The sequence below is a fragment of the Lepidochelys kempii genome, chromosome 1 (genome assembly GCF_965140265.1).
Source record: "Lepidochelys kempii isolate rLepKem1 chromosome 1, rLepKem1.hap2, whole genome shotgun sequence".
Taxonomy (NCBI): domain Eukaryota; kingdom Metazoa; phylum Chordata; order Testudines; family Cheloniidae; genus Lepidochelys; species Lepidochelys kempii.
The window spans coordinates 119526144-119549003 of record NC_133256.1 but is presented as its reverse complement, the minus strand read 5'-3'; the positions used below and the strand labels follow the sequence as shown (position 1 = coordinate 119549003).

The 22860-nt window shown below is 42.0% G+C and overlaps 1 protein-coding gene across 5 annotated transcripts in view; it reads right to left on the bottom strand.

The window, feature by feature from the left end:
* The window catches only part of CNGA3 (cyclic nucleotide gated channel subunit alpha 3), a 60615-nt gene extending 38243 nt beyond the window's left edge, over positions 1-22372 (bottom strand). For 2 of the 5 annotated variants that reach the window (XM_073352953.1, XM_073352974.1), the window contains exons 1-2: positions 21767-22139; positions 1218-1348 (exon numbers count right to left, since the gene is read on the bottom strand). In XM_073352953.1, coding sequence (XP_073209054.1) covers positions 1218-1318 — 101 coding nt within the window. In that variant the 5' untranslated portion in view covers positions 1319-1348; positions 21767-22139. Of the gene's footprint in view, positions 1-1217; positions 1349-21766; positions 22140-22349 lie in introns of those variants that run through there. The other 3 variants (XM_073352963.1, XM_073352992.1, XM_073352983.1) reach the window with 3 other exon arrangements.
* Positions 22373-22860: the final 488 nt, after the last annotated feature.

The window sequence follows — 22860 nt, the reverse complement described above, 5'->3', positions numbered from 1 at the left end:
AGTAAAAGGACATAGAGGAAAGAAGGAAAGACTGATCCTTGCTTTCAGACACATTTTCTCTCTTTTCCAGTGGTGTCACTGTGCACTGATGCAGATCTTAGCACGGGTTTGCAGTCATGGTGGCTGCAGATCTCCCCAAACAGGCCCTTCTGAAGGGAATAAAGGCAACTCCACTTTCATTATGCAGCTATGAGCAGCCATATATAGCCCAGTGCAGGAAGAAGATGCCCACTCTATACAGAAGGAAAAGTCAGTGGACCCAAAAGGGGCAAGTGGGTGTTTCCAGGCTCCCTTCTGGTTACTCAACATCCCACACCCATTATTCACACAACCAAATCCAGTCAAGCTAACATGTTTCTCCAGTCCTAGAGCACAGATAAAAACAACCCACAGTGGTTGCCCCTAAAAAGAGGCAAGCTTGACTGAGATGGTGTGCATCAGCGAGAACAAACCAAGCCATATTTTCGCTGCTGTAAATGCACTGCAGAACATTCAGAGTAAATCCTACTCTTCCTCCCCTCCCTACAGGCATGGGGCTCATCTAAACTGGAAAATGAGTGGTGTTTTATAATACATTAACTCATTTGTTTATACATTATATACACCACACATTCTCCGAGTCTACCCATGCCACAGAGAGCCCCGAGTGCAAAGGTAGCTGGTACAATTACACTGTACGAGAGAAAGATATGAGGAGCCTGGAAAGCAACTCACCACTCCTATGAACCCACAGTCCTGTAAGGGGCTCCTTTTGCCCCAGACTGCAGGGAGGATTGAGAGATGACCTATAATTAGAGCCAGTGGATTTGCAACTATGCAGATTCAACAGCCTTTCCCCCTGGGGAAGCAGTAGCATAGCATAGGGAGAGGATCCCTTCTTCTCTAACCCCTCCAGCTCATCCCAGTACAGAGCCCAAAAATGTGAGGAGTATTCTGTGAATGAGATTTGGTTTTCCTTGAGTACTTATACTTCCCACTGAAGTCAATAGTGTTGTTACCCAAGGAATGCAGGATTTAGCTCCAGAAGCAGAAATGATAGTAGCTTTCCAACTGTTGTGCCTTGTGCTCATCACAGCTACTAACAGTTGAAACTCAGTTAACTGCACTGGGTCAAAGACTGTGTGGGCAAGCACTCCCGTAATGCATAGCACTACAGGTTTGCCTCAATATTTACAGTAATTTCTGTCCTCTTGACTGTGAGGAAAGGAACATATTACCTGCTAAAGCCATTTTCAATTCTTTCAATTTCTTCATCAGTGGTCCTAACAGACAGCCTGTGCATAGCAGGGTAGGAGTGCTGGGTGTTGATTTTAGCCATTTTGCTTACATATCAGCATCCAAATGACAGCTAAAATACAAAAACAACATACTGTAAAGATTGCAATAGAGATAAAATGTGTAAATATTTAAAAAGTGATTAAAAACAACAACCCTCTATTAGTAGTTTGTAAAATGGCCAGTGATATTTATAAATGTAATGTGGTAACTTGGTACATTTAAACTAGACAGGGCAAAACATTAGTGAATGTCAACAAAGAATAATTCTGCATTGGCAGAGAAAAGGACTAGATGATTTAATAGACCTTTCCAGCCTCTAGCTTCTACAAATACTCACTGACATACATATTTTATATAATAAAATTACATTCAAAAAATCTTGTTAAAGAAACATTTAGGTTGCAAAATCAAGCAAAAAAGTCAGGTAATGGCTGAATTAAGGTTACTTGTGCAATCTGAATTTGGCCCCTTTGTTCATTATGACACAGTCTTTAATTACATGCTCACATATCATTTTTTCCACAAGACCCCCATCTCATTCAGTGCACAGGATGGACAGTGCTCACTGATAGGTAGCTAGTCAATATTTCTTTTTTATCCTCATCATTCAACATGTGGCACTATGCATTATTTACTCTTCACAATCCAAACCCAGCACTGAATGAAAAATTATTCATTTCCTCATGGGCCTTTCCATGGTGCTCTCACTGTAGTGTCTTAGACCCCAATCCTCAAAGGTAGTTAGGCACCTAACTCCCATTGAAAATCAATGGGAGTTAGGTACCTAAATACCTTTGGGGATGGAGGCACACACTTGGGTGGTGGGTTTCATAGATATTTGCTAGACAGCAAAGGAATGTTGAGACTCAGGACTCCTGTGTTCAATTCCAGATTCTGAATGGGAGTAGACCATAATGGTTACAGACTTTTCTGCACCCCCTCCCCTCCCCAACCTTTCTGTATGCCTTTCGGCTCCTATACCTTGGTCCCTCCCCAGCTCCTGCCCCTGTTTCCTGCTTCTATTTCTTCAACACATGTCCCAGTCTCCTGCCCACCTCCACCTCCACACACAGAGACACAGTCCCATCCAACCCCATTCCAGGCTCTTGCCCCTGTCCCCAGTGCCTAGTACAATTTCACTCCTTCTGTTCCAGATCCTGGCTCCTGCTACCCTCTTTCCAGTGAGCTCCTGACTCTGTCCCGCAACCTTCCCTCTCCTCCCCTGCCCCATTCACCATCTCTCTGCATTCTGGTCAAATTGCTTCCTCCTTCTCCACCACACTCTCTGGAAGCACAGGAGGAACAGTCTCCCTGCTCTCAGTACCAGTGCCTGGTGCCCAAATAGCCTTTGGCAGCCAGGAAGAGCAATTGCAGGGAAAGGTGTACTCAGCTTCTGTAGCCTTCAGAAGAAAAATCCTCTGTCACTCTGTGGATATAGCACATGCACAGTCCGGTTGGTTTGTAGGGGTGGTGAGGAGATGGAGCATGCTCAGTGCGGACAGAATCTTTGGAGAATTTAGCTGCCAAACTCTCACATCTGTACTGAGCATGGGCAACTGAGATTTTTTGGAGGCCCTATAATTTGGCCAAATTATAACAGGAACGGCAAGAGGCATATCCCTGACACAGATTGCCCCACTGCCCAATTTCAAGCCCTTGCTCCAAAGCATGGAGGCTCTATAGTTTCTCAGTTAAACTTGTCATGTTTTTTTATGTGGGCTAAACACTATTTTTCTTGTTCTCAGAAACAGCTGAACCAATTCAGCAGGAACTTCCCCCCAAAAAAATCAGTCTTAGGCAGACACCCAGCATGCCCAAACTGTTTGGCAGTTATAAGCCCCAGAAAATAGGGTCTTATAATGGAACATGTTTGACAACTTTAACTACAGGGAGCACTACCTGAGCTGCCTATAATCAGGCAACACGTGGTGGTGTGGTATAAAGTTTTAATTGGCAGGACTCAAGAATTGCTACATTGTTCACCAGTGGCAAAGTGAATGAGCACCAGTAGTATCTCTATATTACACCTCTCCTTAACGTATTAGCCACAGATTTTACAGTATTGCTATTTTACAAATGTTTTAAAGAGTTTCAAAAACCATGTTTGGGGCTACTTATGTATGCCTCTTCTTGTAAAGTCAGATGCCTTAGTTACCCTTGAAGGGAGTCATGTAGAACTTCAAAAACGACCTAATATACCTCTAAACGTAAAATTGCCACATATTTAAATGTTGACGTCACAGGCTCCTACAGGTCTAGAAATAACTCCTGTGTCTCTTCTTGGAAACCTGGCAATTTCCCCCTCTGCTCATGTAAACATCCCATTTCTACCTCTATCAGGAGTGGCAAAAGTGCCCTAAAAGTGGGGGGGGGGCCACAGGCACCCAAACCATGGTCCCGGTCCCACCTTGCCCTTTCCCACTGACACCCTGCCCCCGCACCACCTCTTCCCCTAAGGCCCCGGTCCCATGCTGCCTCTTTCCCCGCCCCTGCTTGCTCCATTCTGCCCCCTCTCCCCTGGTCGCTTGCCCTTATGGCCAATAAAAAGTGGCAGGGCCATGGCCTCCTGGCCATCCCCTCTCCCACATTTCAGTCTGAATCTTGTACATCCTGGAACACTTGGCCAATGTAATTTTTGCAGGGAAAAAAATCTGCTGATTGCTGTAAAACACAGAAAAAACCAACGTGGGGGCTCTTTGAATCTACTCAGAGATTTGAAATTTTAGAAGTTCCAATAACAGAGATGAATTCATTCACAGAGTGCAGATGAGATAGTTTTATGCCAATATACATGTAAACACTAGTAGAAATTTTAACTGAGAATAAATTATCTGACAAATGTATCCCTTTTATCTGTTCACAAACCATTTGTCAACCTGACTTCTATGAGTCTATTAGTTATTCATAAAAAGTAACCAAATGTTTTGTTCAAAGCATTTCAGACAATCAGTTACTTACTAATGCTCACCTCAACTCTTCACTTCACTTTATATTATCCCTGATATGTGTTTGGTCACCTAAGTCATACTGTATTGCTTCTGCTTCCTGAAACATCAATCACTAATGAACAGCAAATAACAGAGAACAACAAATAATGCATTCTCAGTATGAATTTTCAGAAGAGGTTATGCTAAAATTATCAAACTTTCAGGATTCAAACATTTTCATAAATTAACTAGTGAGCGGAATATTCACAAACCCCGCCCAAAATATGACCCCATAAATAACTCACCATTATGAAAATATTCATAAATCAATTTCTGAATTATTTGACCACTTCTAGCATATACACACATGCATAAGTATGCATACATTCACAATCATGCACAGAACCATGGATAGACATATGAAGACATAACTGTGATTATTTTTGTTTGTTACATGAATTAATTTGTCTCAATTGCAAGAATTCTGGGAACAGTCATTTCTCAAAATGTTAATTTGTGGTTAATTTCAGGTGGTGAGAAAATGTCATCCTCATTTTGAACCCTCTTGTTGTCTTCAATGATTGCTTCACAGTTCAGTTTACTAAAATCTGCAGATCTATTCTGTGACTTATGCTCTGCCACACTCTGATGATTTTCATCTGTGGGGTCATGAGCCCCAGATGGGCAACAAGGAAGCGGCCATGGTGTCACAGCCAAAATCTCTCCATTTAAAAACAAAACAACATGCCTGTTTGCTGGCAAATTGTTGGACAAAGAGGGAGAGTAAGGGAGAGAAGGAAAAAATTGCTTCTTCCTGCTAATGATCTGCTCCTGCAGCCTCTCTAGCATCTGTTATTCATTTCCATCTCCTTGCATTGTACTAGGCTCTAGGAAAGGCATCTTTCATAGTGTTGCCAGCTGCCTGGATTCTGCTGCTGTCTATGGCCCCCCTGCTCTTAGTGCTAAGCCACTTTCTTTAAGCAGCTTTAGAAGAGCAGAGCAAACTGCAGGGGAGAGAAGTAAGCTAAGTTGACATCCTTTCACCCAGTAGCACCTACCATCCTCCAGCACCCCTAACCTATTTTTAATTTTGCTTTAGTTTAATTTTTTTTTTTTAAAAAGGTGATGGGGAAACAGAATGAATCATAGAATAACAGAGTTGGAAGGGATCTCTGGAGGCTATCTAGTCCAACCCCCTGCCCAGAGCAGGACCAATCCCAACTAAATCATCCCAGCCAGGGCTTTGTCAAGCCTGACCTTAAAAACTTCTAAGGAAGGGGATTCCACCACCTCCCCAGGTAACGCATTCTAGTGTTTCACCACCCTCCTAGTGAAAAAGTTTTTCCTAATATCCAACCTAAACCTCCCCCACTGCAACTTGAGACCATTACTCCTTGTCCTGTACTAACAGGATTAGTAATGAATTGATGCACATATCTCTAAGGATCTCTTCACTAGAAAATTACAGCAAGTTAGGATAAAATCTTGAGGAGTTATATTAACTAACATGGCACTGACCACATCTTTGCAGTTAATATTTACCACCACCCAGTTGGCATGATGACAAATATGATTCGTCCATCTACACTGGCTGCAAAGTCATGGTCAGCATAATTTAAAATTCAATAAGTCAACAACCTAAGAGGGTATATATCCAAGAGTGCCCAGGGAGCATAAGTAAGCAGCTCAGGTGCTTCAAACAATAATAAATAATATCTCATTAAGAAAAGCCACCCAAAAATTGGAAGGTAGCAAAATGTTGTATTTTAAACTGGGCTGTGATCCAGGACCTGTAAACTGTACATCTGTACCTGGTAAACTGGTTGAAACAGCAATTAAAAACAGAACAACAAACACCTGAAATTAGCATGGCTTCTGCAACAGAAAATTATTTCTTACTAATCTCTTAGGAATCTTTGAACTTGTCAATAAAGCAATAGATAAAGAAGAAACATAATTTATTTAGAACTTCCAGAAGGCCTTATCCCACACAAGAGGCTACTAAAGAAGCTAAGTAGTCACAGGGTTAGAGGCAAAACATTGTTATGAATCAAAAATTGACTAGAAAGCGAAGTGTGTTAATCAGCTGTGCAGCCTCATCTGGAAAATTGTGTGCTGTCCTGGTCACTGCATCTTTAAAAAGGATATTTCAGAACTCGAAAGGGGTTCACAAAAGAGCAACAAGAATGATCCAGGGCATGAAAGAATATGGAGAGAGATTGAAAAGATGGAGACTGTTCACCTTAGAAAGGTGGGGACATAATAAAAGTAAAGTCGGAGCCCATTTCAGAACCCATTAGCCCCAGCTGCAGAACTCAATATTCAATTTATAACCTGCCCCAAACTCCAGTTTGTGCTAGCCTCAGAGGGGCAGGATAGTAGGGAGGTCCAGTCCCACTAAGGGGAGATAAATAATGTGAAATGATGTCTGTGTTTTTGGAGGGAGTTAGATGAATAGTAGATGGAAGTTAATTTTTAAGCAGTGTGCTCTGACCCAGAAAGACAAGGCACTGGAGTGTGAGTAACAAATAACTCAATAGTTTGGTAGGAGGCCAGGTCCTAGAGGCTCCATGCAGCTACAGATTTGGCAGCATTTCCTGGCAGCATCCTGCATGGTATGAAATCCTGAGACGGCTATCCTATGTTTGCATTGTGACAATACACTCCATGAATTGTGGGGAATACAACTTCATGATGCAAACATTTCAGCACATCAGCATGCTGTGGCATTATACTTTTATGGCTTTTTCCAATACCATTTAATAAAGAAGAGGCTCTCCAACTCATCAAGATTTAATACTGTTGCTAAGCTGTTATTTATTTGCTAAATTTATTAGGGGGTGTAAATAAATGCTGTTTGTGGGATTAATCCTATTTACGTTGAAGTCAATGACAAAGATCACATTGACTCTAATGGTGCTGGATCAGAGCCTATATTTGCTATTTTTTCTTTACCAGAAAATAATGGCATGTGTTTAATAATATTCATTAGATTTTCTGGTAATAGTATGAAATCTCCTCCCGTACCAAAATGCAAAAGGTACCCACCCAGTAGCACTTGCCCCAAACAGACAACACAGCAATATTATTTATAATTAACATTCATGGCCCAGAATCTCAGCTAGTGTAAATTGGTAAGGTTCTACTGAAATAAATATATTTATACCAAGAAACATCAATAAGGATCTGGCCCATATCTTAAAATTGCTATACAAATGTTAATTAATCTTCACAACATCTCTATATGGTGCACAAGTACATATTACTATCCACATTTTACAGATAGGGAAACTGAGACCAAAAAGTTAAGTAACTTGACCAAGACTACACAGCACTTAAAATGTTAGACTAGAACTTAGGATTTCTTGTTTCCTAGTTTTGTGTTCAATCCATTAGAGCCCAGCAGATAATGAAAAAAATCAAACAAGGAAAGTGCAAAACAGAAAATGCATTATTCATGTATCTTATATGCTTTTTTAAAAAAAGATTTATTGTAACCATATATCTGTTGATAAAGTAGAACAGCCCTAGAAGATACTTAGGGACTGAATTTAGTGTCTGTAACAACAAAAATGTTATCTCAGGACCTTAGATCAAAATTTTGTATTTATCCACAGAACAACTAAAATGAGTGCATTGATCCCCACATTGTCTTGCCAACATGCCTTGCACAGATCCACAGGGCACATTGTGCCTTTGATTTTTATGCATTCTCTCTATGAGTGTACTCCATTAGTGCTAGCCTTGGGCCTACAATTTTTCGCAAAAGGGAGACCCACAACTCCACTACTCCAAGACTGGTCCCCCTGGCTTCAGCACTGCTGTCTCTCATTGTGGTTCCTCCAGCAGGCCAAAATGAGTGTAGACCTCTGTCAAAGATTTAGGGCTGTCTACACATTAAAATTAATCTGGAATAAGGGGGTGTGTGAATTTAAAGTGGATTAATTCTTCCTGATTATCTGTGGACACTCTTATTCTGGATAAGACTACCTTACTTCAAAAGCTTAAACCACTGCCAAAGCAGAAAACACTAATTTGGAATAAGGCACTCTTATTCCGGAATAGGGACATCCACACATGGAGTTAATCAGGAATAGTCAATCAGAAATAGCAATTCGAGAATAACTCCCAGTGTAGCTAAGCCATGGGAGTCATACAGCCAGCAGATGTTTACAGTGACACAGGACAGCCTTTTCAAAACAAGCCAGAATTTATTAGTCAAGTAGGGTCTTTAGCTTAGAATGGAAAAGCAAAGCTTATATATACGTCTATGATGGAAGCCCAACCAACCCCACTTGACCAAACGTCCAGGACTCACTGCATTGGGCAGCAGTCTACTTAACTCAGTCTGCTCATGCTTCTGGTCTTGTTTCAAGTTATAGTCATGCTGTTTTCATATGTTCTGCCTCCCTTGGCTGACAATCATGAAGTTAATGTCTGGTCATTGGTCCTGAGGCTCCATTCCTGGCCTCGCTCCTGGCCCCAGCCCCACCCCCCGCTGCAGCCCCAGCCCCCATACCCTGTCCACACTCCCAGGATGCAGGATTTCCACTAAGAACTGGCCTCTGGGGACCTGAAAGCAAGGTCCCTGAGCTTGGCCCTTTCCTTCTTCTAGGTGACTCCCAGTCTGTAGAATTTTCCTGGGAAAACTTCTCCCAGCCAGGCTAAGTTAGCCTTCCAGCTCCCTACGGAGATCAGTCACCACATAGCCAGTTCTGCACTGGCTGCTAGTCCAGGGCTGCTGCCTGCTGTGAGTGTATCTGAGCGCTGTGGTGGGAGACTAAAGTTAAGAGTTTAGTATAGTTTTGTAATCTGCACCTTGAGTCCTGCACCCCTAGGTGGTGAGGGGAAATCCTGGGAGCAGAAGCAGCCTGACTCCTCCATGAAGGGATGCCTGCCAGTAGAGACCATCAACCCCTCTGAACTGAGGAGTCCAGAGTCATCTCTGAACCAGAGGATTCTTCATGGAGTTTGTGAGTGCACTATCTTTTAGTTAATTAGTCAGGGAAATTGTTTGGGAGACCCCTACTCCCTGAACTGTATCCTCAAGTCAGGGGGGTCAGGATTTTGGGATTTTATTACCTCCAATTTTGGGATTTTATTACCTATGAAACCTGAGGAGGGACTTAACACCTCATCCCACTTGTGAGTCCTTTGGGCTGTACTGAAACCAGTCAGCCACATTGCTAACTGCTGCACAGATAACGGTCATAGGTCATCAAGGCCCCCAACAAAGTACACGTACCAACAGTTCACTAATTTTCCATTTGCTATACCGTATACCAGGTCATGCGACTGGGGAAATTCACGGATATTATCAGCATGGGCACCAGTGATCAAGAGAATAGTGCTTTACCTTGTTATATAGATCTCCTGTTTAATAAAATTACTGTGTTTAATATATTGTATGTATTTGTGTTATTTCTTGGGAGTATCCGACTATTTAACAAGTAAGTTGGGGTTACCCTGTGGTTAGAATTTTCCTCCCAAGTTGCCCTGGTGACCTTGCCAGGAAGAAGCGAGAGGGGTGGAGGCACTGCCCCATACATTCATATGGGAAAAAAATAAAGCAAGTACACCCGACCGAGTGGATGGCAGGACCCAGAAGAACCCAGGCCTGCCCATCAAAACTGTAAACAGACTGGCATTAAAGGAGGTAACCAGGTGGAGAGGGGGACTACACATATGTTAATAGTGCTTAATAGTTCATTCAGACCGACCAGTATGCCTCCTGCCTACATCCTACCCAGTCCCCTGTCCCGGGGAAGAAATTAACCCCTCCAATCCCAGTTGGTAACAAAACAAAAGTGAGCAAGGAAAACAAGTAATGACTATTTTTCCTAAAAATAATACAGAAATTTCCCACAATCTCCACAAAGCCAGAAGGTGGCCAGGAACACCTCTAAAAGTAAGGAAATAAGTCTGTTCAGCTGTCCATTCAGTCCCTAGCCTCTCTGTTGAGACAGCCAATGTGTGCCAATTGTGATAAAGACACCTATCTCACTGAGTACTGAACATATATGACTGAGCGGCCATCAGATGGCAACATCTTAATAGGCAGTGGGTTTAAAACAAACAAAAGGAAGCATTTCTTCACACAGTGCACAGTCAACCTGTGGAGCTCTTTGCCAGAGGATGTTGTGACGGTCAAAACTATAACAGTATTCAAAAAAAGAACTAGATAAGTTCATGGATAGCCATTGATGGACCTATTAGCCAGGATGGACAGAGATGCAAAACCATGCTCTGAAGCATCCCTAGCCTTTGTGTTCCATGGGCAACCAGGGATGGATCAGTTGATGACTACCTGTTCTGCTCATTCCCTCTGAAGCACCTGGCATTGGCCACTGTTGGAAGACAGGATACAGAGCTAGATGGACCATTGGTCTGACCCAGTAAGGCCGTTCCTATGTTCCGGTGACTACCAACCTAAATAGCCAGCAGGGATAACAATTAGTGTAGTGCTAATGTAGTGTAATGTAACGATAATTTTGATTATGTGAGTATCTGTCCCCTAGACACTGGACTGAAACCAATTAATTTCATAAAGCCCACTGAACGACTATCAGATGGAAACAACTTCCTGCCAGTATCTGCCTGGGGCTTCATTGATTCATCACTATATCACTAGGGTTTAGACTGGTGTGACTCCACTGAAATCAACAGTCATGCTGGCATACAACTGGACTAATGGAATGGTGAACCAAGCCCAATAGCTACATGTAAACCAGAGACACCGAGTTGGAAAGCTCCATAACGTAGTAACAATTCCCTGAAAAAGTTTCCAGTCCTCCAGCTATATGTATGTTTATGCATGTGCACGTGCACACACACACTTTGACCAGACAGCAAAATCACACTGTGTATCTGTACAGTATCACATTCGACAGGTCATTGCACCTTTAATTTAATTAATAATCCTCAACACTGAGCATGAGATTTTCAAAAGCACCTAAATAAATTGGTGCGTCTAAGTCCCTTAGCTATTTCTGAAAATTCCACCCTATATTATATAATAGCTCTGGGCCCAATCAAAATTGAGGGCATTCATCATCTCACAGAATCAATGACCACTGCTAATACCTATTATGAAGGGATATTAAAATAGAAAATATGTGAAAAAGGTATACCACATAGAAAACTAATGTGGAAAAATCATAATACCTAGCAACCTTGTCAAAATCTAGAGCAAATAAATAAATAACAGAAAATAAAATTGTAATAGTCTATGATCAAATATCCAGTAACTTATTTACAGGGATTGATCCTGCAAACCCTTATTTCTTCTGATGAGCAATTATTCATGAAAATATTCCAATGACAGTGTGAATGAGAGAGACTCAGATTAGTAAGGGATATAGGATTGTGCAAAAAGTTATTACAAAATGCACTTTGCTACAGCAAAGGTATATAATGATGCTTATGCATTACCAAAATGAAAGACAACTTCCTGACATGCAGTCATTACTCCCTTAAGTAATTCTTATTCCCATGAATAGGCTCATTTAAATCAATGGGACTAATCACATGAACACAGCTGAATAAGATTAGGCCTGTGGGGATGACTGTACTACTTTAAGTTAAATAATATTATGGGTCAGTGGTAAATAGCATAGCTCCATTGAAGTCATAGAGGTAAGCCCATTTATACCAGCTGATGATCTGGCCCCATTTTTTAAAATAAACTTGTTATTATAATTGGAAATGTTTATCTTAATGACTGAATTAGTAAAAAGAAGGAAGATTATTTGATCAGAAACCCTATTATTTCAGTCATTTATATTTAGTATAAAGTACATAAAAATCTTGATACATTACTGATCATCCTACTATTTCAAGGAGATATTTTTGCTCCTAAACATGTAAGGTTCATGTGTTTAATGATACACATACAAAATTCTTATGTGACACTTAGGAGACTGTTTTCATATTTCATTCTCTCTCTTGAGATTTGGTCAGTATTTTAGAGTTCTAAAACCTTTAAAAGAATTGAAAATGTAAATGTAATTTACTCTCAGCTGTACAGAATGAAAGTCCCATCATGTAGGGGAAAAGGATAGAATATGACCCTCATATAAAGTAATTAGTGATGGACTTATTCATGCTGTTTACCCTGTGTTAGGACTAAATACGTTCCTACCTTCCCCCCTCCCTACCCTGTATACCACTGAAAGAGAAGAATGAAAACCTTGGGGCCAAATCCTGCTTCCACTAAAGTCATTAGAAGTTTTGCCACTGGTTTCAATGGCAAAGATTAGGACCCTGGCCCCTTTCTACTCCCTGTAGGCTGACTGTCCACTCCCTTGCACCATGTGTAGTCATTTACAGTTGGGCAAAGTGGGTGCTTAATGGAGATAAACCACTTTCAGATTAGAATGGTAGCACTTTACACCCATTTTGTTGAGATGTAAATGACTACACCAGTACAGAGCAGCGGAGAATCAAGCCCGCAGTATTCTCATTCTTTATAAAGGCAAAGAATTGTATACCTATAGGGACAAAGCCTAGTCCTACTGAAATCAGTGGGAAAACTCACAGTGACTTTAATGGGACCAGATTTTGGCCTCTATCTATCTGTCTGTCTGTCCCTTTGTCTTAGATCTTTGTAGACATCTGACACCAGTATCTAATATTTTAAGCGCTGTGTGCGGGTTTAGTCACTGAAATATCCTGTCTCCTCAGGGTCCTTTCCACTTTGAGTACTGAGAGCTAGAAAAGTACTGCCAAGTCATCAAACTTGAGTATCTAAACTTGGGCAACTATGATAAATCCATATTTAGACACCTAAAACAGGTATTTAGCCAGTAGGCAGTTAAAATGACTAAATGTGTATTTAGTCCCTTAAATCTGAATCTAGTTGCCTAAATTAGGCACCCAAGTTTAGAATTTGGGCCCTCAATTTATTGCTGCAATTTTCAAATTTTCAGAAGTCTGGGATTTGTCTTTAAGCACAGTATGTCAAGGATTCACTCATGGAAAACATGACTGTCTCAGGCTTAAATACTTTTCAATAGAAGCAAAGCATTTCCCAGTGTCAAACAACAAAACAAAATCTTCTAGCTCAGCAGTTTTCAAACATTAGCAACCTGAGGACCCCCATTTTGATTTAAAATTTTTTGCAGACCCCCAAGCCCCCACTCAGCCCTAGGCCCCACTCCAGCTCCACCTCTTCCTATCCCCACTCCACCCCACCCCTCCTCTTCCCCACCTCTTTCCACCCCCTCCCCCGAGCTCGCCCTGTCCCCACTCCTCCTCCTCCCTCCCAGCGCCTCCTGCAGGCCACTGAACAGCTGTTCCATGGCTTGCAGGAAGCACTGGGAGGGAGGGGGAGGAGTTGATCAGCGGCGCCGGCGTCCCTGTTCATGACTCGCAGATCCCCTGGAGTACCCTCAGAGACCCCCAAGGGTTAGCAGACGCCAGTCTGAGAAACCCTGTTCTAGCTGAAAACAACTCTGGCTCTTGTAAGTCTGGCATCTTTAACATCAATTTAAGCCGTATTTTTACTTTGTTTTGGACACTAATTTAACATTCAAAGTCAGTTATGGCAATCTGAAAGGGTTGAATAATAATTGCATATCCTAGAGCGTTGCTTCTGCATACATTAATCATTAAATAAAAACTTGGGCTAAATGAAAAATTTATATAAGTACTTTTTCATCCTTCTTGCTTTTGGATTTGAACAGCAACTAATGTGTTGTTTGACATTAATGAACATAATAGAAGATACATTTTATGTAGGACTGAGTCAAGTGTTTGACAACAAATATGGATTCAGGTGAGATCTGACAATTTCAGATTCAGATAAGCATTTGCTAATTTGGAAGAAAAGGTTTTGCTCATCTGTCTGTACAAATGTGACCACTAAAGACTTGGGGCTTCATTCACTACTGTTTTACAGGATCACCTTTTGGTTTGTGTTTATATAATGCCTCGAAAAATGGGGTCATTGTCCACGAGCTGGACTCCTAAGCACTAATGCAGTACAAACAAATAATAGTTACACAAGTGTATCTCTATTGAAATCCAAGGATAAGGTAGTGATTAATCAGGCCCATACAGTTTTGATATGTTCCAAATTCAGATATAGTCAAAACTCAGACAGGTAAAATTAAAAAAACATGCTAAATGAACAAAAATTAAAATTTCACAGTATTTTATGTTAAATAAAAATTTGCCTCCTTATTGACCTCTAGGCCTGATTCTCATTCACACAAGTGCCATTTTACACCACTCTGGCAGTGCAAACTTAGAATAGAAGAAAAATATATTTATATCCACTTTAAGACCTTTCTACAGTTCTAAAGTGGCACAAGGTAGCCTTAGTGTAGATGAGATAAGGCCCTCTATTTTTAAACAGTGTTCCTCATTTTACTGAAAAGTACGCATGGTCATATAAATCACTATGAAGTTTTTAACTAATATATAATTGTAATAAATAGTTTTAATTGAAAATAGGTTTTTAATCATTTAAGCAGAAACAGCAAATACCAATTCTGTTCTCAGCTTCAGTAGTGTTAATATGGAGAAACTCTGTTGTTCAGATTTACATCAGAATAAATTAGATCAGAAATTTGGCTCATAGTTTCACCAAAAAAGTCCAATCCTTTGGTTGTTTCAGGTAAAACTCCTAATTACTCAAAGTGACGATGATATTGCTGTTGGAAATAAAATGTATTACTGTACTTAGAAACAACTGAAAGTTGAGTACACTGACGTACCATTACCATTAATACAGTTGAAAAAGGGTAGTAATAATACGGTTTACAATTACCCAATGAACATTTGAAACTTTCTTCTTTTGTAACTATGAGAAATACTTCACCCTAGAGAGAGCTTGTTTTGAACTGTGTACTTCTAAAAATTCTAGAAGAACAAAAAATTGTTGTAGCACTATAGTTTCAATACATGCATCTTACGTCAACAGGAGTTCTACCAGAGTGAGGATTTAATATTCCAAAAGCTGTTGTATGTAGACGATCAGAACTGTTTGCAGAAAAACTGCACAATTCAAATTCAACTTTTCAAGGTGGAGTATTTATCACTGTCAAAAGAAGGCAGTTTTACCAACCACACAAATGCAAGCCTACTAATTCCTACCCCTTATAAACATTATGATAAATAATAAATAACATAAGAGATTTTGTAAATATTTGACTTATTATCCCGATTCCCAGCAGCAGTTACGCTGTGCACAGGTTTACCTACATCGTTTACATAAGACAGGCTCCAATCCGCTATCTCTCTGATAAGTCTTTTATACTTTGGCATTTGACCTCCATGTAATTATCCTTGTTACAGCATCATAATAGCTGGATTGGAACAGTTGATTATCCAAAAATACAGCTGAAGGCCTGATTTCCTTGGCCTTATTGGGTCTGATTCAAGCAAAGATGCTCACCCTCCCCAAGCTGCAAAACCCAGAATTCACTAAGTGACCTGACCTAAATGCCTATGCCATGCCATTCATGAGGGATAGAGTCAAGGAAGTTTGGTTCCTCAGAGGAAGGATGGATAATGGGCCTGAGTCAGCACTCTCTCTTACAGTGGGTTTATATTAGTATAACAACTGTTATAACAGTAATGGACTGGTGAATCAACCTAGCCTGCTGTGTCAAACTCAAACTTAAAACTGGTATGTAAGGGAAATAATGGATGAAAGTTCCCTGTTAAAGAGGAAGGGGAAGGGAACCTGCAATGTGTCCCAGTCATGGTTGTGGAAACTAATGTCTCTGTAAATAAAGGGAAAAATTTGATTTAATTATACTTTGCACAAGGGTAAACAACCACGCAAGGTAAAGTCAATGAAGACCAGGTCCCTGTTTCCCCCCCACAGGGGCTCAAGTTATTACCCCACAGAACTCTCCGTCAACACAAAACAGCTCCTATTTCACAGCACTGAAATGTATGCTGAGCAATAAAGAGCACCCTAGCAGTTATTGGCCTGAGCCACCTGCAGCCTCAGATTTGGCAGCTGTGTCTGAACTAATCTTAGCCTTTACTTGAACAACATTTGCACTGGCTTGAGTGTGTAAAGTGTGTAGTTTCTCTCTCTCATATACATATTCCAACTTCAAAAAGAACTGTGAAACTGTGCCCTCAGAGCAGCAAAAGGATGAACCTTTTCCATCAAGCTCCATGATTCTAGAATTCTCTCTCCCTAACTCAAGATATTTTTTATTTTCACTTTAATTTTGGTTTGTTGTTGTTCTGGCTTTGATTGTTGTTATAGTGCAGGCATGGTGGGAGTTTATTAGTGGTTTTGCTCATCTTTGCTTTTACTGGAATATTATAGTATGCTGCTTGTTTTTCATAATCAGTTGGGTTTTTTTAAATTTCATGCCTATAGGCTATTTGGGCAATGGGCTTTAAGAAATTTAAAATATTATAATATTCAGCATATTATTAGAGCATTCAAAATGCTTGGCTCTCGGGAGTGGAATTAGAATGAAGGAAGTGAACTAGAGAAGAATGAAAGTATCCTGTGTTGTGTTCTTTAGAAAACACTAATTTAGGCCCCAATCCTGAAGTGAAAACCATGACGGCAATCCTCTGTGCCCATGTGGAGCTTCATTAAAGTCAATGAGTATCTCACTGCAGGATCAGGACTTCAACTATAAGAAAAATAACTAAATAAATTAATAACAAATATGTTATTTCCAGTCAATTCCAAGGCAATTTAATCTTACATTCTTAGCTACTGATTTGGTATTATATCTGCTCGATTCTTCTGTACTAAATTAAGTAATAAAAAGGATAAAAATAATATACTTTACACCTTTTTAAAATTTGAGGGAACGTTAGTGTTCATGGAAAGACTGGTCTGATTGTACATGCTATCAGAAAAAATAACAAAGATGGGCTGTCTGTTTATTTTTTCAAGCAGCTTTGACAATTTGCTTTAATCCTGACATGCAACATCTCTGCTATGTTGAGGGTCCTTGCCTAATTGATTTTTGTGGTGTTGATGAACTCATTAGATATAGGAAGAGACTAAAAATATCCATTTCAATCGTGACCTAAACTATATTTTACCCCCCAACACTTTGTCCCTGCATCAGCAAAGCATGTGCCTACCCTTATATATTTGAAGTCACATTGGGCCAAATTCTCAAAGGCTTTAAGGCACCTAAAGATAGGCACCTAGTTGCTTTTGGAAATCTCACATGGAACCTAACTCCAAACCTCACTAGGCATCTATCTACATTTTTAGGCACCTAAATACCTTTGAAAATCTGGCCTTTTAACTTGAAGCAACTTTAAGCTCTAAAGTCAATTGGACTATTTAAGCGTTTAAGTACATGCTTAAATACTTTGCTGAGTTGGGGAATTGTGCAAAAACTTATGGTCCCAACTCTGCAAACTCTCATGGACTTCAGATTTGTTTGTGTAAAGGCTACTGGATCAAGCCCAGCAAGATGAAAAGAGTAATAAATAGGTTGTCTCACTTAGACCTCTGGTGCTATCCTTTTGAATTATTAAGGTAATAGTTTAAAACTGTAATTTGAACTATTCCTTTGAAGATTATTTAAATAAATGTTTTATTTAAACTCTTTTTAGTATTAGCCAAGTATGACATTTTCTATCATCGCTGGGGTCATTATCCCATTAAGATCCAAAGAATTTATATGTGCATCTCTTATTAACCGTGGTAGCAATATGCCTCTAAACAAAACCCATATATGTAATATCTATATACACTATTGTATGTATATATGTTTGTATGTATGTACACATACAGTTTTAATGTAAAGCAGAGCTACTGGATTGAACTTCACAGGATTGTCCTCGAACCATTACCTTTGCTGGATTTTTGCTAACTTTTAGCTAGAGCTGAGTGAATAGTCCTTAGCAAATAATTTGCTAGATAAATTGAATCGGATTGATTTTTTCTGTTCCTGAATTGCCTCTGATCAAATTTCAATTTTATTCAAGATTTATTCACCATTTGACATTTTGCTAGATAATTTCTATGAATAATTATTGGATAGTAGATTTTTCAGGAGCAGTCAGTTATAAATAGTCAACACAATATTGTAAATTCAAATTCAAAGATGCGTTTAGTTTGATTGGATACCCAGACTACATGGGATTGTTTCTGTTCCATGACTGGATTAGCATAACACTTAAAAGCAGATTTATCATGTTTACTTGTTCAAAATTAATTTTCGGCAAAGATTCTCTAACATTTGCCTAAAAATTGTTGTTTCTGCAAACATTTCTGACAATACATTTATTTGCTAGAATATTTGTGAAAAGTGAACACAAAAGGGGTATGAACTCAGCTAAAGCAAACTCATATTTTATTTGAGTGAATATTTATATGGTTTTTTAAATTATTCATTCAAATTTGCTTTTAGCATACTTTATTTAACTGCCACACACGTGCATCTTGATTAGGAAGGAAAAACATAAGAGCTCATTTGTATCACATTTTACATGTAGTAGCAAGGTGTTCGGTAGAAGAGGATTTAAAAAGACATTAATGAAAAGAGATAACCGTATCAGAGAATGGTACAAGATAATGTGTTGACCTGAAATGACAGAGCCAAGGTGCAAACTGGATGACATAATCTGGGGTCATACAAGGGAGGATGTTCCAGACATAGCAAATGTGCATGATGTTCAATTTTTCAAAGCTGATGAGCTCCCTCTCACAAATTGTGTACTGCTTGTTTACCATGATTACTGTACTTCATTGGTCACCATGACAATCCCACTACTACATGAAAGATTCATTTTCCTAATCAGCTTGTGAAGAGAGATAGGAGATATATAAAGGGTGATTTTACCCTCAGTCCTCAATGAAGGTGACGCAAAAACATCAAGAAGGGAAATAATGAAAGCAAGCCAATAGAAGTCAAAGTTATCTTTGAGTTGTTTCAAAGACTATAATATTTGAAATCACAATTTACTCAACTGTAGCCATGAAAATAACAGAGCTCTAAATACAGTATCCCTATTACTATTTATTTTGAGTGTAAACTCTCTGAAATAGAAAGGAAAGAATAAAAACAACTGTTAGCTACTAGAAAATATTGACATTTATTTTTAGTATTTTTATTTCTTCAAGCAGTTACAAAATGAATGTTCAAATAAACTGGCCCCAAGTTTCCTTGGCTTTTGCCTTTAAAAATGAGTGTATTGTATATTAAATAAATGCACTGATTATTATAATTATTGTATAGTGCATATTGTCAGATGTACCTTAACCTTCTCTACACTAGGGAAGTTTTGCAAAAATATTTCATCATTGTTAATACATCAGTTAACATGCACAGCAGTTTCACTGCAACACCGGAACTCTAGTGTAAAGGGGCCACTGGATGACATCACTGTTTCAAGGACCATGTTGATTAGAGCTGTTCTGAGCATGGTTTGATAATGCAGTGCTTAAAACACTGGCAATTGCCAGCAGGCTATCTGGACCAGGGGTGCACGGCCGGAGTGCCGGATCTAGCCTGTGAGCCGTTTTAAACTGGCTGCGAGCTCCTGCTACGGAGTGGGGTCTAGGGCTTGCCCCACTCCAGCGCTCCAGCCAGGGCGCTGGGTTGGGGTCCACACCAAGCAGCTCGGCCCTGCTCCGGTGCTCCAGCCGGGGCGCAGGATCAGGGCAGCACAACCCAGCTGGGCCCTGCTTCGGCACCACTCCGCGCAGCTCCCAAAAGACGTGGCATGGCCCTGCTCTGGCTCCTAAGCGCGCCAATGGGAGCTGCAGGGATGGTGCCTGCGGATGGGGCAGCACGCGGAGCCGCCTGGCCGCACCTCCAGGTAGGAGCTGGAGAAGGGACATGCCACTGCTTCGAGGAGCCCCTGAGGTAAGTGCTGCTCGGAGCCTACACCCCTGAGCCTCTGCCCACGTCCCAATCCTCTGCCCCAGCCCTGATCCCTCCAATCCCCTCGTTCCCAGCCCAGAGCACCCTCCTACATCCCAAACTCCTCATCCTCAGCCCCACCCAGAGTTCTCACCCCCTCCCGCACCCCAACCCCAATTTTGTGAGCATTCATGGCCCGCCATACAATTTCTATTCCCCGATGTGCCCAGTCCTGATCTAGACTAAGGCTCCTAACATTGCTAATGATGGTAAAGCTGAATTGGATTTGGCAGTAGTTGGGAAATTTTTTCCAAAATTTGATAGACAAGGTTTATGTGTAGTGTGAGTGTGCCCATACATTATTTGTGGCATTTCCGGATGCCATGTACTGTCAATTTGGGTAATGGGGTGAAGAATTCAAATCCAGTTTTAGGTCCTTAAAAATAAAAGTTAGAAGGGTATGTGTTTTTTGTTTGTTTTTATTTGGGTGGGAGTGTTTGTTTTACATTTACTATTATGTTACATTTTAAGGTGTTCCTGCTCCCCCTAAAGTCAATGACAAAACTTTTAAAACCTCTTCCACAGTTTATTTCGAGAGAGAGAGAGAGTGTGTTCATTCTGCAGGGCAAGGGTTTGAGTTTGGAGTCTTTTTCATTAGGTCCCATTTGCTTTTAAGACACTATTGTTGAGCATAAAGAAAGCCAGAATTGCATGGGGATAAAACTGCACTCCCTAGGAAAAAGAGTCCACTTCATTAAAAATCAAACAAACAAACAAACAAAAAAAAAGGGCGTACCCTGTAGGGTGCTCAGTGCCCTCACCTCCCATGGAAAGCAACAGACTCCTTCATTTCAATAGGACTATCTGCAAAGTAAGCTACTACTCATCCTGAGGACGGGGTGATGAGACCAGAATCCCACCCAAATGCTGCATGTACTTTGCACCTTGCAGGCTGCCATCCGAAGCATGCATCCTGGTTCCCTCAAGGCAGGTTTGGCTAGGTTTACACACGCGCGCGATTATCCAAATACCATACTTTACAGTTTCCACGGTATGCATCCGATGAAGTGAGCTGTAGCTCACGAAAGCTCATGTTCAAATAAATTGGTTAGTCTCTAAGGCGCCACAAGTCCTCCTTTTCTTTTTGCGTACTTTACATGTACCCTAGAAGTCCCATGGAAAGTTAGACGCGCAGGGGCAAGCGCAAGGCGCTGCAAGATCCCGCGCGGGCTAGGCAAACCTTGGGGCGCAGAGAGGCAGGCGCGGAGCTGGCAGCTGCTGGGGCAGGGAGCTCGCTCGCTGCGCCGAGAGGAGGCCGAGGAAGAGCCCCGCGTGGCAGCCCCAGGGCTTGGCGCATTAAGATTACAGAGAAAGCCCAGGCGTAAACCCGGCTAAACGACCAAGGAGCTCTAGGGTTTTACATCCTGTTAAGTTCTTTCCAAGGATCAAACCGTCAAGCAATTGGTTTGTGCGAGGCACAGGTCTGGCCACCCCGAGGAGAGGGTGAACCAGCCCCAGAGGTTAGCAGCTCGTCACGACCGCAGTGCCCCGGGGAAGCGAGCCCCTCGCCACAGCACCAGCCGTGCCCGGCGCTGTCCAGTGCGTGGCAGCGGGAGCGTGCTTAGCCGGGGAGCCGCTGTCACGCGCTTGCTGCTTAGGAAAGCCGGGGGCAACCTGTACCCACACCCAGCGCTCTCGCGCACACCCACACTCACCCCACCCCGCGGGGTGTCTACACGGAGCTCCTACCTGGGGGTGTCCGGCCGGCGCACCGGGGCTCCGCGGGTCACCATCTCCCGGCGTGCGGCGAGAGGCGCGGCAGCCCGCGGAGCCCGGTCGGCGGGAGGCTCGCAGCCTCGCCACAACAGCCCATGCCGGGGCGCGGGGCTCGCCGCGCTGCCCTCAAGCTCCGAGGCGCCGCGGGTCAGCAGCGCGAGAAACCCGGCGCCCAGCCTCGCCAATCCCGGCTCGGCGCTCACGTCGCTGCTCTTGAAGGGGCCGCAGGCGCTCAGAGCGGGAGGAGCCGGGGCGCGCTGCCCGGGCCCAGCCAACCCGCCGGGGCTGCGGCGCGCTGCTCTCCGCCAGCGGCAACTCCCCTGGGCCGGGACAAGTGAGTCCCCCCGCCCCGCCCGCGCGCGGCTTAGCTGGGGCGCCTGCGGGGGGAGGGGTCAGAAATTAAGTGAACCGCGCTCTGGCTGAGGGCTGGGGCTGCTTGGAGAGGGCGTCTCGCCCGCAGCTCACGGGGAGGCTGCAGCGCGGTGTCCGCACCCCCCCCGGTGCAAAGTTTCTGGGACCGTCTAACGCGACAGGAAAGCCCGTGCGCTGAAGCTACCTCCACGCTCTGTCTGCGGAGGAGAGTTCAGCCCCGGAGCTGAGAACGGGCTTCCTTGAGGACCTGCCACGCTTGCTGCCTTGATTTTGCAAGTTTTTGTGGGTTTCATACGTGAGTGGCCGGCAGGCTTTCATGCTCCTCTGAACGTTATCTTATACTCGCTGATTCTGCAAGGCTTTTAACCCCCTCAGAGACATTCAAAACTACTTTGAAAGCCGCTAACAAACGCTCATAACATTAGGGACAAAAACTCCATACAACTAACGTTCAGGTTGGAAAAGGAGCTGACAAAAGCCACTCAATTCAACACTGAAAGAGGCTTAGGCACAGCTGCATGGGTCTCAGCTGCAACTTCCTAGAGAATCTTAATTCAAATGAACTGAACATAAGGATGTGCCAGGTGCACTAGGGACCCCATTTGTTTATTATTATTTAAATAAAATGAGACAGCTACCTACAGCTCTAGATATCCTGACACTTATTTTAAATAACAAAGACTAACTGCCCAGCA